The sequence below is a fragment of the Erythrolamprus reginae genome, chromosome 1 (assembly GCF_031021105.1).
Source record: "Erythrolamprus reginae isolate rEryReg1 chromosome 1, rEryReg1.hap1, whole genome shotgun sequence".
In the NCBI taxonomy this organism is placed as follows: Eukaryota; Metazoa; Chordata; class Lepidosauria; order Squamata; family Dipsadidae; genus Erythrolamprus; species Erythrolamprus reginae.
Window position 1 is genome coordinate 107,752,337 of NC_091950.1, and position 19,252 is coordinate 107,771,588.

The 19,252-nt window shown below is 37.7% G+C and overlaps 1 protein-coding gene across 3 annotated transcripts in view; it reads right to left on the minus strand.

The window, feature by feature from the left end:
• Positions 1-19,252, minus strand: part of TPCN2 (two pore segment channel 2) — an 82,645-nt gene that overhangs the window by 52,920 nt on the left and 10,473 nt on the right. For all 3 annotated transcript variants that reach the window (XM_070761631.1, XM_070761624.1, XM_070761638.1), the window contains 10 exons: positions 17,810-17,926; positions 14,749-14,855; positions 12,844-12,916; positions 10,411-10,510; positions 8,793-8,858; positions 6,146-6,210; positions 3,636-3,733; positions 3,107-3,188; positions 2,908-2,994; positions 1,438-1,557 (listed from right to left, as the gene is read on the minus strand). In XM_070761631.1, the coding sequence (XP_070617732.1) occupies positions 1,438-1,557; positions 2,908-2,994; positions 3,107-3,188; positions 3,636-3,733; positions 6,146-6,210; positions 8,793-8,858; positions 10,411-10,510; positions 12,844-12,916; positions 14,749-14,855; positions 17,810-17,926 (915 nt within the window). The remainder of the gene's footprint in view (positions 1-1,437; positions 1,558-2,907; positions 2,995-3,106; positions 3,189-3,635; positions 3,734-6,145; positions 6,211-8,792; positions 8,859-10,410; positions 10,511-12,843; positions 12,917-14,748; positions 14,856-17,809; positions 17,927-19,252) is intronic.

The following is a 19,252-nucleotide window of genomic DNA, read 5'->3' on the forward strand; positions in this document are numbered from 1 at the left end:
GACATATAAAAGTAATCATGAACAATTACAGTCTATGAAAAATTTTAGTCCACCCACTGGACTGCTATTTGTTAGATACAAAGTTATCACATCTGCATGCCAATCAACTCTCCAGACGGTTTTCTGAGCTAATCTCACCAGTTGTACATGAAATAATCACCGACCGACCTTTTATTTGACTCCTCACAAAATCTAAAGATACAATGGCTTATAGAAAAATATCATCCGGGCCTATAGAATTATGGAACACAGTGCTAGGCTACTTCCAAAATGTCCTGTTTATATACAATTGCAAATAGGAATATCAGCAAAGCCATTGGATAAAATATCTGACCATGGACTAGGGAAATATAGGTTCAAATCCTGATTTATCATGAAGCATCTTAAAGATACAGCAGGGCAGTTGAATAGGCTCACTCTAATCTACTTTATACAGTTTGGGAAACATAAAAGACAGGTCCAGCCATCAGCGTTTTGCAAGCAAAGAGAACAGATAAGCATTGCATTAATTATAATTCTTTTTTAAGCTTCAGATCATTCTTTAAATTTATTTATTTATTTATTCGGTTTTTATGCCGCCCTTCTCCTTAGACTCAGGGCAGCTTACAACATGTTAGCAATAGCACTTTTTAACAAAGCCAGCATATTGCCCCCATAATCCGGATCCTTGTTTTACCCACCTTGGAAGGATGGAAGGCTGAGTCAACATTGAGCGGGTGATGAGATTTGAACTGCTGACCTACAGATCTACAGTCAGCTTCAGCAGCCTGCACTACAGCACTCTACCTGCTGCGCCACCCCGGCTCATAGCTTCTGCTTGTGGTGTAAACCATAGCAGGGTGCTGGAACATTAATCTAAAACTCCTGTATTCTTCAGTGGACAGATGAAGCTAACTTACCGTATTTTTTGAAGTATAAGATGTACCCTCCCCCCCCCCCCCAAAAAAAAGCTGAAAATTTGTCTTATAGTCAGAATGCAGCTTTTTCAAAGCTCTTTTTTTTCCCAGCCCTAACAAGGCACTAGCAAGCTTCTTGGTTCTTACCAGCTTGCAGGCATTTTCATTGCTAATCGCTCCAAGTACAGTAATGTTTTTTTCCAGCCCTAAATCTTTGCATGCTTTTTTCATTGCTACTGGCTCTGGATAAAGTTTTTTTAAGCCCTAACCAGGGGATAAAATAATGTGCTGAAACTGACCAGACTAAGGGTGCTAGCCAGATAAATATCTGGTAAGCAGATTCTTTTCCCTATTTTCCTCCCCAAAAACTAAGGTGTTTCTTATACTCTGGTGCGTCTTATACTCGAAAAATACGATACATAAAATGATGAGATTTCTTAATACTTTAAATATTTTTCTGAAGTATTTTTCTTACATACAATACAAAGAGAATTTTCCTCACAAAGAGAAGATGCCACTTTGAATGACACCATATACTTACGCATACACAGGAAATATTTGCTAGTGCTATGACGTTTCCTAAGTACCCAAAATAGTGATGGCCAAAGATAAACTGCACTTGTTGTAAGAATGGTGACTGATAATCGGGCTTGGGAGGACGCTGAAAAGAAAGCAGAATGAGAAAGTCTATCAGGAACCATTTTCACAGGATGCCTTTGTGTGTATGTTTGGTTTTTTAAATTAGGGTTTTTAAAATTATTTTAAATATTAGATTTGTTACAGTATATGTTGTTTCACTATTGTTAGCTGCCCCAAGTCTACAGAGAGGGGCGGCATACAAATCTAATAACTAACTAACTAACTAACTAACTAACTAACTAACTAACTAACTAACTAAATAAATAAATAAATAAATAAATAAATAAATAAATAAATAAATAAATAAATAAATAAATAAATAAATAAATAAATAAATAAATAAATAAATAAAATTTTATCAGCTCAATGCACATGCTGAGCAATGTCTGCTATTGAAAGCACTACAGGAAGTCCTCAACGTACAGCCATAAGAGACAGCCAAAATTTATGTTGCTAAGTGACACATTTGTTAACTGAGTTTTACCCATTCTATCACCTTTCTTGTCACAGTGGTTATATGAATCACTGTAGTTGTTAAGTTAGTAATACAGTTGTTAAGTGAATCTGCTTTCCCCATTGATTTTCCTTGTCAGACGATCACAAAAGTATGAGTCAGAGAAAGCCGGCTGTACTAACAGGATACATAACGTCTAACTCTAGAATGCTTCTAAAAGTTACTACTCAAATATAATATTTAATTTACAAAAGGGGAAACATTCATTCATCTTAATCATGTCTATTTCTCTTGATTCATAGCCAGCTTACTTTTAGAACCGCAGACTATTGAAGCCAAGAGTGACTTTTGGCCTGCATTTCCCTATTCTGATGTTATGTTCATCCATCTATCCTTGGCTTTTTAATTTTTTTAGTCTGTTTAAACATATTACAGTAATTGGATTCTAGATGTGTTGCTATGTTCTTTTGATATGTTGTGAGCCGCACCGAGTCCTCGGAGAGGGATGGCATGCAAGTCCAATTAATAAATAATAAATAACTAAATAGCATATACAGGCCTCACCAATTCCTGAAAACAATATTTCAGAAACATGTAATTGTTTCTTTACTACTTTACACTGTACAGAATTTCAAACTCTTTTTATAACAGTGCAGGAAAAGAGAAACAGTAGGAAAAAGAAGCAGCTAGGAAAAGCCAATAGAAAAATGTGAGTCTTCGAGGCATATTTAAAAACAAGCATCTTTTAAGCATACTTAAAATCATGGCAGCTACAGGACAGGTACCACTGTAAAATCTGTCCAGTTTCATGATATTGCCAGTAATTGTTTTTCCATTTCATTACATAATCTAACCAGATTCAAGTATTTATAGATCACAGGTTTACATAAACCACATCAACAATAGCTAGTCTCATACCTCTTTAACTTTATGCTTGTCAAGTTCATCAAAAAGTGTCTGAAACTGAGTAGCCGACAGCTCTCCCGGAGGACAAGATTTAAGCTTCTGCACATGGGACAGAAACAGGTATGTATCACGCAGATTTCATGGGTCAGTATAAACAGTATCTTTAAAACAAACTAAAGTAATACACACTTAACTAAAAATGGTGTCCTACCATAATGATTGCTTCTTTGCAATAGGAATCCATTTTTACTTTCTGGAGGACTTGAAGAATAGCTTCAGATTGGACACTCAAGCTAGGAAAACAAAAACAGAATATACGGGAAAGTGGACACTCAGGCTAAGAAAACAAAAGCCACATAAACCTTCTACTGTTCAGCCTTCACACAAACACACCTTTGTGCACAATTACTAATTACTAATTAAAATTTAACAGAGCAAAATGGTTCGGTTGAGATCAGCATATATTGGATTGATTGGAGTAGACTGTAGGGGTGACACGGAAATATTTTATCATATTTTATTTATCCAGATATTAAATTATTGTATTTTATTCCAATTTCATTTTAAGCTGTATTTTATTCCAATTTCATTTAAAATTGTATTTTATTCCAATTTAATTTAAAATTATATTCTATCCAATTCCATTTTAAATTATTTTAATTAGATTTTAGTAATAATTTGCGTCTGGAACTCTACACTTTCCCACTCTGCCCAAGTTCTTTAAGATGTCGTTCACTTACATATTTTTATTGATTGCAGTCTCTTTCAAAGAACAAAGAACTTCAAAGGCAGCCCGGATTCCCAAGCGCCTGCGGAAAAGCGATGACTGAACCGATTTCTAAAAAAATGTATGAAAGCAAAGCCCATCCAAATTAACAGCAGAAAAATACAGACAACTAGTCCAGTAAACATTTATATAGGCATTACTGTGAAAGATAAAGTTACAGATTTTACTTTAAAGGAGCAATTACTGAAACTCAAAGATATGACTCTTGGTTTTGCCAGAAGTACAAAATCAGGATGGCCAGAAAGAAAATTAACATTACACAACTACAGTAATACCTCGTCTTACAAACCTAATTAGTTCCCGGGGGAGGCTCGTAAGGCGAAAAGTTCGTAAGGCAAAACATTGTTTCCTATGGGAAAAATGAATTAATGCGTGCAACGAAAAAAAAAACGCAAAAAACCGCCGCCGCCCGGCTGTTTCAATTGTTCTCCCAATGCCGAACCAGGAAGTTCAGCAAAAGTTCAGGTTCGGGAGGCCGCTGAGAAGCCCCGCCGCCCAGCTTTCACCTTTTGAAACAGCCGGGGGGCTTCTCAGCGGCCTCCCAAATGCCGAGCCCGGAAGTTCGGGTTTGGCGTTCGGGTTCGGGAGGCCGCCAAGAAGCCCCCCGGCTGTTTCAAAAAGCGACAGCCGGGCGGCGGGGGCGGGTTCGTAAGACGGAAAACGTTCGTAAGAAGAGGCAAAAAATATCCGAACCCCAGGTTCGTATCTCGGGTTGTTCGTATGGCGAGGGGTTCATATCATGAGGTACCACTGTATATATTTCTCAAATTTATCAGTATCAATTCAAAGGAATTATGAATACGAATCTCAGAAAAAAGAAGCCACTTTCTGACATAGTGAGGAGCCAAAGGTAGATACCACGGTGGCTACCCCTTTTTGTAGCCCCCAAAGACCAACACTCAACAACTAATAGAAGGTAACAAAAAGCAAAGGAAGGACATATAAGCCATGTGGCAGATTAAAACATGGTAAAATGTTTAACATTGCATATTAAAGGGGGGAAAATCAGTTCATATACTGAAAATGTCATCAGTATAGCACTGGCCCAGTGATTAATGAGAGATTAACTTGTTTCCATTAACCAAAGTTTATCCAAGATTTTTTTAAAAAAACAACTTGAAGTTGAAAACATTTTATCGCATACAAACAGGAAACCTATCAGGCTTATTTCACATAATGAGGAAATATTTTTGATAATAGTAATACAAAGGGACAATATGCATGACATAGTTAAGACAAACCTTGTAGAGGAAACTCTTTTTGTGTGTATTTATATAGGTTTTCATTGAAGTAATTCTGTTAGAATACACGATAAAATGTATTTTGTATTGCAACAATTACAGAATTATTCAGCCAGTAGATGGCAGTCTTTGGTTTACATCTATGCTCCTTTTGTTCTGAAGAGAGTTTTCTGTGACAGCTGAAACTGTTAAATTGCCCATGATGACTGTACACTGTACACTTTATTTGATCTGTAGCGCTATTAACCATCCTCTGCCACCATTTCTATATAATAAAACATAATTTCTAACTAATTCCTATGTTCAGTTGAAATGTTGCCAGCTAACAAAATATCAGTATTATGTCAACGTCTATATAAGCTCAGATAGTATACTTTTTGTTAATTTTGGATGTTGATTAGATTTTGCTTATATAATAGATATTATATTAATTCTTGTTCTATAATCTGAGAAGACTAGACACAGAAGCTGTCCAGAAATCAAATGGGAGAAACTTCACTGTACTGGAGAAATCATGTCATATGAAAAGAACACTGGAAAAAGACATATGTTGGATATCTGAAAAAGCTCATCTAATCTATATCCTTTCAGGACTGCAATTAAAATATCAGAATTATGGAATGAGCAAAAATTTTGTTAAAAATTGCTCATTCACCATTTTCGTTTTCCAAACTGTGAAGGGTAATGATTCTTTTCACACAAATGGTAGGTCACAATCATCACAATGGGATAACCACTAGTTTGTGGCAGACAGTCAAGTTCATAAATTATGACAACGATGTTGACATTTTCCTTCATAGCAGAAGTGTACGTTCAAGAATACGATGTTTGTAAGGTCTTGATTGTATCTGTACCATTTTGTGGTGAGATATGTGATGACGCAGTGGTTAGAATGCAGTACTACAGGCTAATTCTGATGACTGCCGACTGCCTGCAATTTGGTAGTTCCAATCAGTTCCAATTACCAGGCTCAAGGTTGACTCAGCCTTCCATCCTTCTGAGGTCGGTAAAATGAGGATCCAGATTGTTAAGGGACAATATGTTGACTCAGTAAACCACTTACAGAGGGCTGTAAAGCATTGTGAAGTAATATATGTCTAAGTGCTATTGCTGGTCCAGTGGTCATGACATCAAACACTACAACTTCCTGTTCAGGAGCCTGAGCTCTGATTTAGGATTTTTAAATTATGATAAATGGTAATATTTGTTAAACATCACTTACCAAAAGATATCCCCGAAACTGATTGTATATTATTGCTGTCAACAAGTTCATCAAAAATAAGTTTCCTGTAACAATATGAAATTGTTTTATTTTTTTTAGGCAAAAGTAGAGTTTTGTTTATTTCTTCCTGAAAACTAAAAAAAAGAACTAACTCAATCTTTACATTCCACCCAATCTGAACACACAATACAATACAACAAATGCAATGACAGAAAATTGCCTGTGGAAGAGCAAATGAAGCCCTCATAAAAGATCAGGAGAACCACGCAATACCAGGAAGCATGAATCACCAACTAAATTCAAAAGAAACAAACTAGATAAATCTCACAGGATTGCGTTATACAGGCACATGATAGCTTTCTGTATATAGATAGCTGTTCAGTGATCCCTCGAGTATCGCGAGGGTTACGTTCCAAGACCCCTCGCGATACTCGATTTTTCGCGATATAGTGGTGCGGAAGTAAAAACACCATCTGCGCATGCGCGCCTTTTTTCCATGGCTGCACATGCGCAGATGGTGGAGTTTGCGTGGGCGGCGGGGAAGATCCAGGGAAGGTTTCTTCGGCCGCCCAGCAGCTGATCTGCTCGGCAGCGCCGCAGCAGCGAGGAGCCGAAGATCGGGGTTTCCCCGCCGCCCACGCAAAGGGGAAACCCCGATCTTCGGCTCCTCGCTGCTGCGGTGCTGCCGAGCAGATCAGCTGCTGGGCGGCCGAAGAAACCTTCCCTGGGTCTTCCCCGCCGCCCACGCAAAGGGGAAACCCCGATCTTCGGCTCCTCGCTGCTGCCCGCCCGCCTCTCGCCCGCCCGCCCGCCCGCCGCCCGAGAGCAAGAGGGGGAGAGATAGAGAAAGAGAGAGAAGGAAAGAAAGAGATGAAAAAGGGAGGAAGAGAGTGTGAGAGAGGAAGAAGCAAGATAGAGAAAGAGAGAGAGAAAGAAAGATGAGAAAGGAAGAGAGTGACGTCATCGTGTGGGAAAAATCGCGATATAGCGTTTCGCGAAGATCGAGATCGCGAAGATCGAGGGATCACTGTATATGAAAACTTTCTCACAAAACCTTGCCAATTAATATTTGTTTGCTTCTCTACAGCCTCTTCTCTGGAAATCCATCCTGGGCAAGATGGAATCCCTACTTTTCTGCAAACATTCTGAACATCTCTCAACAGACCCTGGAAGTGCCACAGAAATGTATACTGTGAATTTCCTTAGTCCAAAATCAACTGCTTACAGCTTCCTTACAGAAGCTCAGGATTAGTTATACAGTGATCCCTCGTTTTTCGCTGGGGATGCATTCCAAGACTACCCGTGAAAAATGAATTTCCGTGAAGTAGAGGAAAGATATTTTTTATGTATTTAATGAGTATTTGGACTTTTAAAACCCACCCTTTGCATTAAACAGACATTCTATAATGTTTCTCAGCTGGAACTACATGTGATATCCTACCAGTTTCTTTAATAGAGTACAGTAGTACTGTAGAAGAATTTTATGAATTTTTAATGGATTTAAAATTTTTAATGGATTTAAAGCCCTACATGGCATTGGACCAGATTACCTCCGGAACCGCCTGCTACCGCACAAATCCCAGCGACCGATAAGGTCCCCCAGAGTTGGCCTTGTCCAGGTCCCATCGACTAAACAATGCTGTTTAGCGGGCCCCAGGGGAAGAGCCTTCTCTGTGGCAGCCCCGGCCCTCTGGAACCAACTCCCCCCGGAGATTAGAATTGCCCCCACCCTCTCTATCCTTCGTAAACTACTCAAGACTCATTTATACCGCCAGGCATGGGGGAGTTGAGATATTCCTTCCTCCTAGGCCATTACAAGTTATGCATGGTATGTTTGTGTGTATGTTTGGTTTTTATAAATAAGGGTTTTTAGCTGTTTTATTATTGGATTGTCACATGCTGTTTTTATCATTGTTGTTAACCGCCCCGAGTCTACGGAGAGGAGCGGCATACAAATCCAATAAATTATTATTATTATTATTATTATTATTATTATTATTATTATTATTATTATTATTAAGCCCCCTTTAAAAACCCGTGAAATAGCGAATCCACGAAAGATGAACCATGAAGTAGCAAGGGATTACTGTACTCCACATTTCTTTTCCATGGCTTCCTATCCTGATTACAACCTGCTAGGACACAAGTTTTCCTCTGATGAATTTCCTAGGGAAGTTTATAAAAGCTGCATTTAGGAGCCGTGGTGGTGCAGCTGTTGGAATGCAGTACTTTGGGCTAGGCTAAGCCTTCCATCGTTCCAAGGTGGTTAAAATGAGGACTCAGATTGTTAGGGTCAATATGATGACTCTGTAAGCTGCATAGGGAGGGCTGTAAAGCACTGTGTAACAGTATATAAGTCTAAGTGCTATTGCTATTTACAAGTTCCCAATAAAACTAGTGAAGGCTTCCTTCTCTACTTAAGATGACACATAGACTTTAGCCCTCAGAGCTTAAAAGCAGAATTCACTAGCAACCAGAAAGGTAGTCCATTGGTTGCCCGTATAGTCTTATCCTTATATCTTCAGTCACATCTGTATTTAGTCACTCACTTTTTATGCACAGCCTGCAATCACCATGACATGAAAAATAATGAGTTTACACTTGATGGCTTCTGTAGGTCTTTTATTCGAAGAAGCAATCAACTTACCTATTACAGTGAAGAGTATAAAGAAGATGCAATATGCTCGATTCTTAGAATACGCAGGAATCATCACTGTCCAAAAGTTAAAAAAACAATAAATCAGGTTTAAGAAACGTCGCGTTTAAGGTAGTAATGTGCACCAATCTTTAAACAGAGACCTATGTAGCTTTTAACAGTGAAAGAGGATTTATTTTATCAGTTATCCAGGAATTTATCAATATTTGACACAAATTACGGTCTGCAATTCCAGGTCTGGTTTAGAAGCTACGCAATAGATTACAAAGGCTTATTTGAGCATGCTAAATAAGCATCATTTCATCACTTGATCATTTGAACACCAAGACAACTAGACACAAGAACAGTTTTTTCTCGAACACCATCACTCTGCTAAACAAACAATTCCCACAACACTGTCAACTTTTTACTAAGTCTACACTTCTATTTCTACTAGTTTTTTCTCATTATTCCTATCACCCATTTCCTCCCACTTAGGACTGTATGACTGTAACTTGTTGCTTGTATCCTAAGATTTTTATTAATATTGATTGTTTCTTCATCACTTATTTGGCCCCTATGACAATCATTAAGTGTTGTACCACATGATTCTTGACAAATGTATCTTTTTCTTTTATGTACACTGACAGCATATGCACCAAGACAAATTCCTTGTGTGCCCAATCACACTTCGCCAATAAAGAATTCTATTATATTATATTCTATTATATTCTAAGCCTTACCTTAATCTAGCATTTTTTTCCTCTCAGCCAAACAATATCTCAGAAATACCAAAAAGAACTGTTTAAAAGGGAACAGGCCATTTTTCCTCTTGCCTTCTCCCACAACTAATATATGGAGTGCTCCTTGGGAATGAGATATTCTTTAAATTTACATAAAATTTAGAATATAAATTCTACCCCAAACCAGAAGTAAGACAGCAGCTCTTGGTAGACCTATTCACAGTGAAGGTATCCACTCTCATTTGAACACCCTCAAACTTAGTTACTATCACTAGTTCTTGTGATAATGAATTTCACACATTAATTATTCAACATTTTTATGGAAACTGGATCAGCATATAATATGAGAGAAAGCAAAGTTATTTATACAGTGGTACCTCTACCTACAAACGCCTCTACTTACAAACTTTTCTAGATAAGAACCAGGTGTAAAAGATTTTTTGGCCTCTTCTCAAAAAAACATTTTCCACTTATAAACCCAAGCCTCCAAAACTGTAACCAGAAACGGCAGGGAGAAGCCTCCGTGGGGCCTCTCTAGGAATCTCCTGTGAGGAAATAGGGCTGGAAAAGGCAGGGAGAAACCTCCGTGGGGCCTCTCTAGGAATCTCCTGGGAGAAAACAGGGCCTCCACTCTCCCTGTGGTTTCCCCAATCACATGCATTATTTGCTTTACATTGATTCCTATGGGAAAAATTGTTTCTTGTTACAAACTTTTCTACTTAAGAACCTGGTCACAGAACAAATTAAGTTCGTAAGTAGAGGTACCGCTGTATACACTTTTCCAGAAAGGGGGAAAGGATAAAATGCCCCTAAAGAGTGAAAAATCTCTGAGGTTATCCATAGATTAACAAGGAAGAGGAAAATATTTTTAGAAAAAGGATCCTTACCATCTGGATTGTTTGCAGTTGTTAACAGCACCAGCAATGAAGTTAATGTATCTGTCAAATTATGAAAATATCCTTGCCATTCTTTATCCTGCTGGACATCCTAATCATAGAGATCCAAATTGTTAGCAAACAGATGGACCAATTAAAGGCATATAAGAGCTATGCACTGTCGCCTTTCAATCATCCATTCAACTCAATCAAGCACCAAATACATTTTGTTAAAGGGGTGAAAGGAATCTATACAACCCAAGGCGATTAAGCCAATTATTTCTCTTGCAGTTGCTTTGGGCAGACAAGTATTTTAATATCCAAATATAAAAGACATTATTTAAACTGGAGAAAAAAGAACTGTAGGACATGACACATCTGGTCTCAGACAGTATTTTGTTTTAGTAACTTGTTTTCCGGTCAAAATAAGCTATTTCTATATAAGGCACTGTATGTTGACATTATGTTGAACTATTTAACAATCTGGAGCCTGTTCCTTCTGTTAATATTGGAAATTCAATCATATAAAATGAAAACATTGCAAATTGCAATTCCAAATAATCCAACAAATGTTATTTTTTTCTTCATGAGATTAAGTGGAATGTGAATGCCAAAGAGAGGATTGATTGGAAATACAAGAAAGGCATGTAAGTAAAAAATTATGCACTATTCTGGCCCATCCAGCTGATTCAAAATTCTCTCTTCTATAGCAAAAAAGCCTATTTTTATCCAGGTTTGTTGCTGATGCATAGTCCGCTCTGAGTATGCTTGATGAGATCCGTGATAGTTTTCAAGTGGGACATCACTAGCCTTTCAAAGGTTTTCATAACTACAGATATTAGAACAACTGGCCTGTAGTCATTCGGTTCCTTGATGAAGGGCTTCTTCGGCACTGGGATGATAGTGGAGCATTTGAAGCAAGAAGGAAAATGGTATATCTCTAGTGATTTGTTGAAGATTTGGGTGAAGATGGGGATCAATTGGTCAGCACAGACTTTTAAGCAAGAAGGAATTATCTTGTCTGGGCTTGCTGCTTTTCCAGGCTTCTGTCTGTGAAATAGATCTTGCACTTCATTTTCTGTGATCACCAGGGGTTGTGAAACAATGGGATGGGTCAATTGTATGTGGTTTGGCTGTTATTGGTCTGTCTGGGATGCAGGTTAAGGAGATAGATGGCTGTAGTTTCCTTTCAAACCTACAGTAGCACACATTCAAGTCATCTCAGGGACCGCCTTCTGCTGCACGAATCCCAGCGACCAGTTAAGTCCCACAGTGTGAGTCTTCTCCGGGTCCTGTCAACTAAACAATGTCGCTTGGCAGGACCCAGGGGAAGAGCCTTCTCTGTGGCGGCCCCGGCCCTCTGGAATGAACTCCCCCCAGAGATTAGAATTGCCCCCACCCTCCTTGCCTTTCGTAAGCTTCTTAAAACCCACCTCTGCCACCAGGCATGGGGGAATTGAGATACTCTTTCCCCCTAGGCCTTTACAATTTTATGCCTGGTATGTCTGTCTGTCTGTATGTTTGGTTTTATAATAAGGGTTTTTAACTGTTTTAATATTGGATTGTTTATATGCTGTTTTTATTACTGTTGTTAGCCGCCCCGAGTCTATGGAGAGGGGCGGCATACAAATCCAATAAATAAATAAATAAATAAATCTGCCAGTTGCCATACCAGTGATGTTTTTAACTGTTTTTCACATGTTTGTTGGTTCATTTGTTGAAAACTGATTCTGTAGCTTTTCAGAGAAGCTTCTTTTTGCTGCTCTGATCTCTACCTTGTTAATGTTTGTGGCCGGATTGTACAGCATTTTATCTTCACTTTATTCAGGAACTCTTTGAACATAATACTATTAGGCAGCAAGACTGAAACGTATCGTTTTTCTCGCACAATTCCCTGGTAGTTTTTCAATAAGCAGGATTTTCAAAAATGGCTCCCTATGACCATGGAGGAATCTTGACATGCAATCTTAACAAATGCAAAAAATAAGAAGAAAACAGCCGCAAAAACAGAGACAAGAGGTGAAAAATTACAGAAGGGGATTAATATCTTATCCACAACTTTCCAGAATGAATTCAAAAAATGTTCAGAATGACAAGGAAAAGCTGGCAGATCTCAGCTATGAATTATCCTTCACAGAAAATGCAGAAGTTATTCAGTTCTGCTCTACCAGGAAATGTAAGGTGCAGGAAAAAACCATGTCTTGCAATTTTACTGACAATGTGACACTGGTATGAATAATTATCAAGTAAAATGATGAGCAAGGGGAAAAGTTGGCCAGATTTATCATAATGTTATGCCTAAAACATGACATGGGAGAATTTACATTTTAGGGTGGGGAAGTTTATTTTTTAACAATTATACATCTTTTTATATGTATATTTTTATATATAAGCAATTGTTTTGTCCTAGACAAAGAATCAAGATTCATTACATGTGTTACTTACTTTTGTCCGAGCAAACAGCAGCATGCCAAACATGGTAAAGAGAAACAGGTGAACAGCTAAGAGCAGCATAACACTATTAGGGAAAAAATATAATGCCAACATTATTCCTCCATCACAACACAGGACATATGCAGGGAAAGAGATGCCATAGACAACTGTCAAAAGTGAACCAAATATATGTGTGTGTATATATGTGTTTGTGTGTGTATGTTTTCGTAGATTTTCACGGGTATATGTATGTAGATTGTTCTGAGTTCGGGTTTTGCCCCGTGTAATATTTTGAGTGTCTATGCGACGTTTCGGTGAAATCACATTCACCATCATCAGGCTGAAGTTGTAAGCTTCGTGCTGCTGTAAATATAGTTTATATTGACAACTATATTTACAGCAGCACGAAGCTAACAACTTCAGCCTGATGATGGTGAAAGTGGTTTCGGAGTATAAAACATACCTTTATATCCCCCAAAAGAGGATGTAAACTTGGGTGCGTCTTATATACCAAATGTAGCCCCTCCCAGCCACTCACATCCTTTGGCCTCTGTCTCCCAGCAATTTATCTCCTTGCAGCAAACAGCACAGAGCCTGATTATCAGCTTCCCAACCTACAACTGATCCAGCACAGGCAGGCCATGTGCTAGAACCAAAAGTAAAACTAGCTGCAAGGAGTCAAATTGCTGAGAGGTGGACTGCTGGCAATGTTGGACTGCTGAAACTGCAAGGAAGTAAGTCAATAACAATATAAATGTCCATAGAATGTTCAAATTATTAGACTTATGTTTTTAAGACTGCTTTATTATTGTTTTAGACAACCTAACAAAATGAAGAAGCTTTTTAAAACAAATGCTTGATCTGAAGAGGCCCAGTACTATTGTATCTTCTTCTAAATAGCTGAGAATAATTTATACTTCCAGAAAGCCACATCAAATTTAAAGATCTGTAAAATGTAAGTGTCTTATTTAGTATTAAGATAAGGCAGCTGAGTTAAACCCTGACTTAATCCTGTTTGGAGTAGATCTATTTAAATAATTGGGAGGAGTTAGTGTGACTACTTTTAAGAAAACTTTCTGGCATTAATATACTGCCATAATGTACATTTCTCCAATTCTTTACTATTTCTATGGATCAGACACACATGCACAGAAATACACAACAAACACTGTTTGCTGTTTGGCAAATTGTTTTCCTCTCCCAAAACTAAGGTGCGTCTTATACTCTGGTGCATCTTATAATTCAAAAAATATAGTGTGTGTGTGTATAGGTAGGTAGGTAGGTAGGTAGGTAGGTAGGTAGATAGAGATAGATAGATAGATAGATAGATAGATAGATAGATAGATAGATAGATAGATAGATAGATAGATAGATAGATAGAGATCCTACAGAGGAAAATGTGTCAAATGAGGAAAATAAGTCAAACGCATCTAAAACTAAGAAGGAGGTGATGCTACTTTAGTGGGCACCTTCAAATGGCAATGAAGAATTTTTCACTTATGAAAACGGAGTTCCTCCTGTGTCACCAAAGTCTCAGTTGTAGAAATCTTACTGCTAGCTGCACAGGGGAATGTCATCACTGCTGTTCTTTGGAAAATCTTCATTCTTCCAAGCACTGGTTTCAAACCCAAACCTATTCAGTTTTCCATTGTGAAAGAATATATTTATTACAGACTGGCAAATACTAGGGATGTGCTTTTTGAAGATGCAATATTTGGAATACCAATACATCATTTGACTTTTCCTCAAAGTACCCAAATTCATCAGCTTTTGGAATCTTCCAGAATAATAAGCATTTGTGATGTCTTACTTGTGGAAAACCGCTCAGTTATTGCCAGGATAAATGCTGTCCAAATATTCTAATACCAAAATGTAAATTTGGCTTATCTCTAGCAGGCACTACGCATTGTTACATACCTTGTAATTTCTGGCAATGTCCTCTTGATGCTTTTTAGTGTTTTTTTCATCATTGAAGAATTCTGGAGAAGGAAAAAAGGTCGAAGGATACGTCTTATCCTCAGGTTCTAAAAAAAGAAAACATTTAGTAATTACCACAAAAGCAGAACAATACCCTTAAATTAATTCCATCATTAATTCAATAATCATTTTGTATGACTGCAATAAGCACAAAGTCAAATAAAACTCACAATCCCTCAAACAATGTAATCCTCTGACTAACAAATGGACAAAGGCAAAGCATCAAACTCCATTAATCAAGTGGCAAAGCCTCCCCCAGATCTCCCTATTGCACAGTAAGAATTGGGAAAAAGCCCTTTGCAGAATTAATTTTCACTTGTGACCTCCTAAGTCAAAATTAGGACTTAGGAGGGTCAAACTCCTAAAAAATATTGCAAAATAAATTTATCTTAAAAAGCAGATTAACAAATCAATCGAAAAGAAAATCTGCTTTCCGCTCTGTACATAGTTATTCACTGTGGCTAACTGCCCCACGAATCCCAGCGACCGGTTAGGTCCCACAGAGTTGGCCTTCTCCGGGTCCCGTCGACTAAACAATGCCGTGTGGCGGGACCCAGGGGAAGAGCCTTCTCTGTGGCGGCCCCAGCCCTCTGGAACCAGCTCCCCCCGGAGATTAGAACTGCCCCCACCCTCCTTGCCTTTTGTAAACTTCTTAAAACCCACCTCTGCCGTCAGGCATGGGAGAATTGAAACATCTCCCCCAGGCCTATACAGTTTATGCATGGTACATTTGTGTGTATGTTAATAATGGGGTTTTTAGTGTTTTATCTTAAATTATTAGATTTGTTGTACATTGTTTTATTATTGCTGTGAGCCGCCCCGAGTCTACGGAGAGGGGCAGCAGACAAATCTAATAATAAATAAATAAATAAATAAATAAATAAATAAATAAATAAATAAATAAATAAATAAATTTAAAAAAATAAAAAAAATTAAAAAAATAACTGTCTTAACTAAGTTATTAGTGTATCTGTTACCAGATAATTTAAGGTTATTGAACTATCCTGCCAAATTTTCATAGGATATGCATCTTCTGTGGTCTTCCACATGCCATGCTAAGGCAGATGTAGGTCTTAAGCGTATAATATTGGTACAGCTTGGAAACTGTACTAGAATATGCTGGAAAAATTCAACTGCTATGAGGGTACAGTGTAAACAATGGAAGGAGAAAACAGAATGCCATAATCGCTGACAAGGAATATTTGACATTACAAAATTTTGTTAAGGTTCTACTTGCTTCTTCTCTAAATGAAGATAATTTACTGATTTATTAAAATCAGCACCTTTTCATCTACCCAAGGTAGATGAGAATTAGCACAAATTTGTTCATCCATTTTATCCTCATACCTCTATGAAAGAGGTTAAGCTCAGTCATCCATATGCTTTCAGTGTGGTTTAATAATTAAAACTTCAGCTTGGAAGATCAATGATGTACTTTATTGGGTGACCTTGGGTAGTCATCAGTAATGAATCTAAACTTAGCTTGCAGCAAGGAGGATAAAATAATTGTGGAAGGTACAATAACATATATCATTCTGAGCTTCTTCGGAAAAAGACAAAAATAAAAGGATTATGTTATTTATTGCTGCTGTTGCAATTATCATCATACATATTTATTTTATTACAGAATTCAGACTGAAGTTATGCTAGTTCTAAATTTCCCATATGTAAACTCACACTGAATAGAATATAAAAATGGACACAAAAAATGGAAACACCTTGAAAAATCATCAAAATATCTTTTAATATGGTGTTGGTCCACCTTTTGTGGCAAATGCAGCCCCAATTCTCTGAATTGTTTCCAAATAAATTTTAGCCCATTCTTCAGTTAAAGCATCCTCCAGTTCTTTTAGAGACGATAGTGGTGGAAATCGACTTCTTACTTGAATCTCTAAAATCGACCATAAATGCTCAATAATATCGAGGACTGGTGATTGTGGTGGCCAGATGAGATGCTGAACTTCATTAGAATGTTCCTGGTGCCATTCTTTAACAATTCTTGCTCTATGGATTGGTGCATTATCATCTTGAAAGATGGCATACCCCTCTGGAAACAGTTCTTGAACCATAGGATGAATTTGGTCGGCCAAAAGTCCTAAATAGTGATGGCTGTTAATTCTTCCATGAAGGGAAATCGTTGGCCTGGGGGATTTCCAAGAAATAGCACCCCAGATCATCACTGAACGCCCGCCATGTTTGACAGTTGGGAGAAGGCAGTCTGGATGAAATGATTCTTTTGGCTGTCTCCAAACGTAAATGTGGCTGGAGGTCGGAAAAATGGCAAACTATGATTCGTCAGAGAAAATCACATTTTGCCACTGCTCGAGGGACCATTTCTGGTGGTTTCTACACCACTCTAAACGCTTTGAAACATTTGTCTTTGAGAGCAGAGGTTTTATAATTGCAGCTCTTCCATGGAATCCAGATTTGTGAAGCTTCCTTCGAGCAGTTTTTGTAGAAACTGGGTTCTAACAATTCGCTTTAGAGTCCGACAGTCTCTCTCAGACAACTTCAACTTTCGACCAGACCTGTGCTTGGCTGAGGACACTTTCCCTTCTCTTTCAAAAGCAGACATTATTTTTGAGACATTACCTTTGGAAACACCAAACATTCAGGCACTTTCTGTTACACTAGCGCCTGCCATTCGAGCACCAACAATTTGGCCTCTTTGAAAGTCTAACAGGTCTGCCATTTCTAGAAGGTTATAACCAATTTCCTTAAATTTCTGTTTAAAAAACATACCAAATAACAGATTTTTTTTTAAAAAAATAAAATATGTCAAGTTTTCATTGATTTGAACATGTTCAAACATTATGATGCCAAAAAGTCAAGTGTTTCCATGTTTTTGTCCACCCCCTGTACACAGACAGTAGCAGGTGTACAACCAAGCAGCATTAGTGTTTTATTTGCCCCAATCCCATATCAAAATGATCATGGGTCATCTCTGAATCCATAGATTCCCTGCCTCCCTGACATTCATCCAAGCATCCACGTGCCTTACTTCATGACAGGAATAACTCAGCGAAACGCTCCAGTCTATAAGGGAGGTGAGCAGGACCAGGATGTAGGCCATTAACCACTTGGTTTTCCGAAATTCTTCCCATCCAATTAAGTAGCTCTAGTGAATCAACATATTTGAATATCAGTTAGGTTACTGTTCATAAGCAAAAGGTTCCAAATAATTTTCTTATAATATTTTGGTAAACAGACAAGCTAGCTATTAAGAAAATGCAAAATCTGATCATCTGGTAGCTTTGGAGACTATGTTCCCAATCCCAGTCCCTAAAGACAAAATATTTCGATCTATTTGGTATACATTTATGAAACAAAGTATGGCATCCATATTCTCACCAAGCATTATACTTGCCTTCTGACAGCTGCAAACAGGCACAGAGAATTAGTGTAACATTTTCCAAATTTGGGCTTCTTTTAAAATTCCAATTCTCAATCAACACATCTTATGGACTGCTGATTTGCATTTTAAAACAAAAAATCCATCACATCTGGAATAATTAATTTGCAATGATTAAAATAATCCTTTTGAAATCACACTATGGGACCCTAATAAATTGCATATAACAAAGGGGATAGCTGCATCATAATCATTCTTATAGCTACCATGACACCCCAGAGACAGTAAAAGGAACAAATCTATGCTGCTATACTATTTTTTTGTTTGTTTCAGAAGAAAGGTAATTATGAGTGAGTGGGGTGTTTCTGGATACATTGTTTATTCAGCTGTAACATCCCACAGAGGTACCAAGGGGACACTGTGATGCATAATGCAATTACAGTAAAGACATATGATATATTTAGCTTTTCTAAATATCATTCTGCGCTTCTTCAGGAAAAGACAAAATTAAAAGGATCGTGTTATTTATTGCTGCTGTTACAATTATCATCATACATATTTAAAATTTAAAATTAAATTTTTAAATTTTTAAATTAAGGCATTTAAAATGCTTTAAAAAGTAAAACAAAATGGCCACACCATCACATAACTTCCCCCACCAAGCCACATCCCCAGAACTGGTAGAGAAAAATATTGAATTTCACCACTGCCCCAAACCCATTCTATCCTGCCAGTGATGAGTCACAGACTTCCCCATCCATACTCTCACAGTTCCCAGAAACTGAGGAAGCACATTGAAAGCATTGTTTGTCCAGCCAGAGGCTGGCATTTATAACTACATTTTATGCATAATTATAAATAATCCTCATATGTTACCTAGTAGTTAGAAACATAGAAACATAGAAGACTGACGGCAGAAAAAGACCTTATGGTCCATCTAGTCTGCCCTTATATTATTTCCTGTATTTTATCTTACAATGGATATATGTTTATCCCAGGCATGTTTAAATTCAGTTACTGTGGATTTACCAACCACGTCTGCTGGAAGTTTGTTCCAAGGATCTACTACTCTTTCAGTGAAATAATATTTTC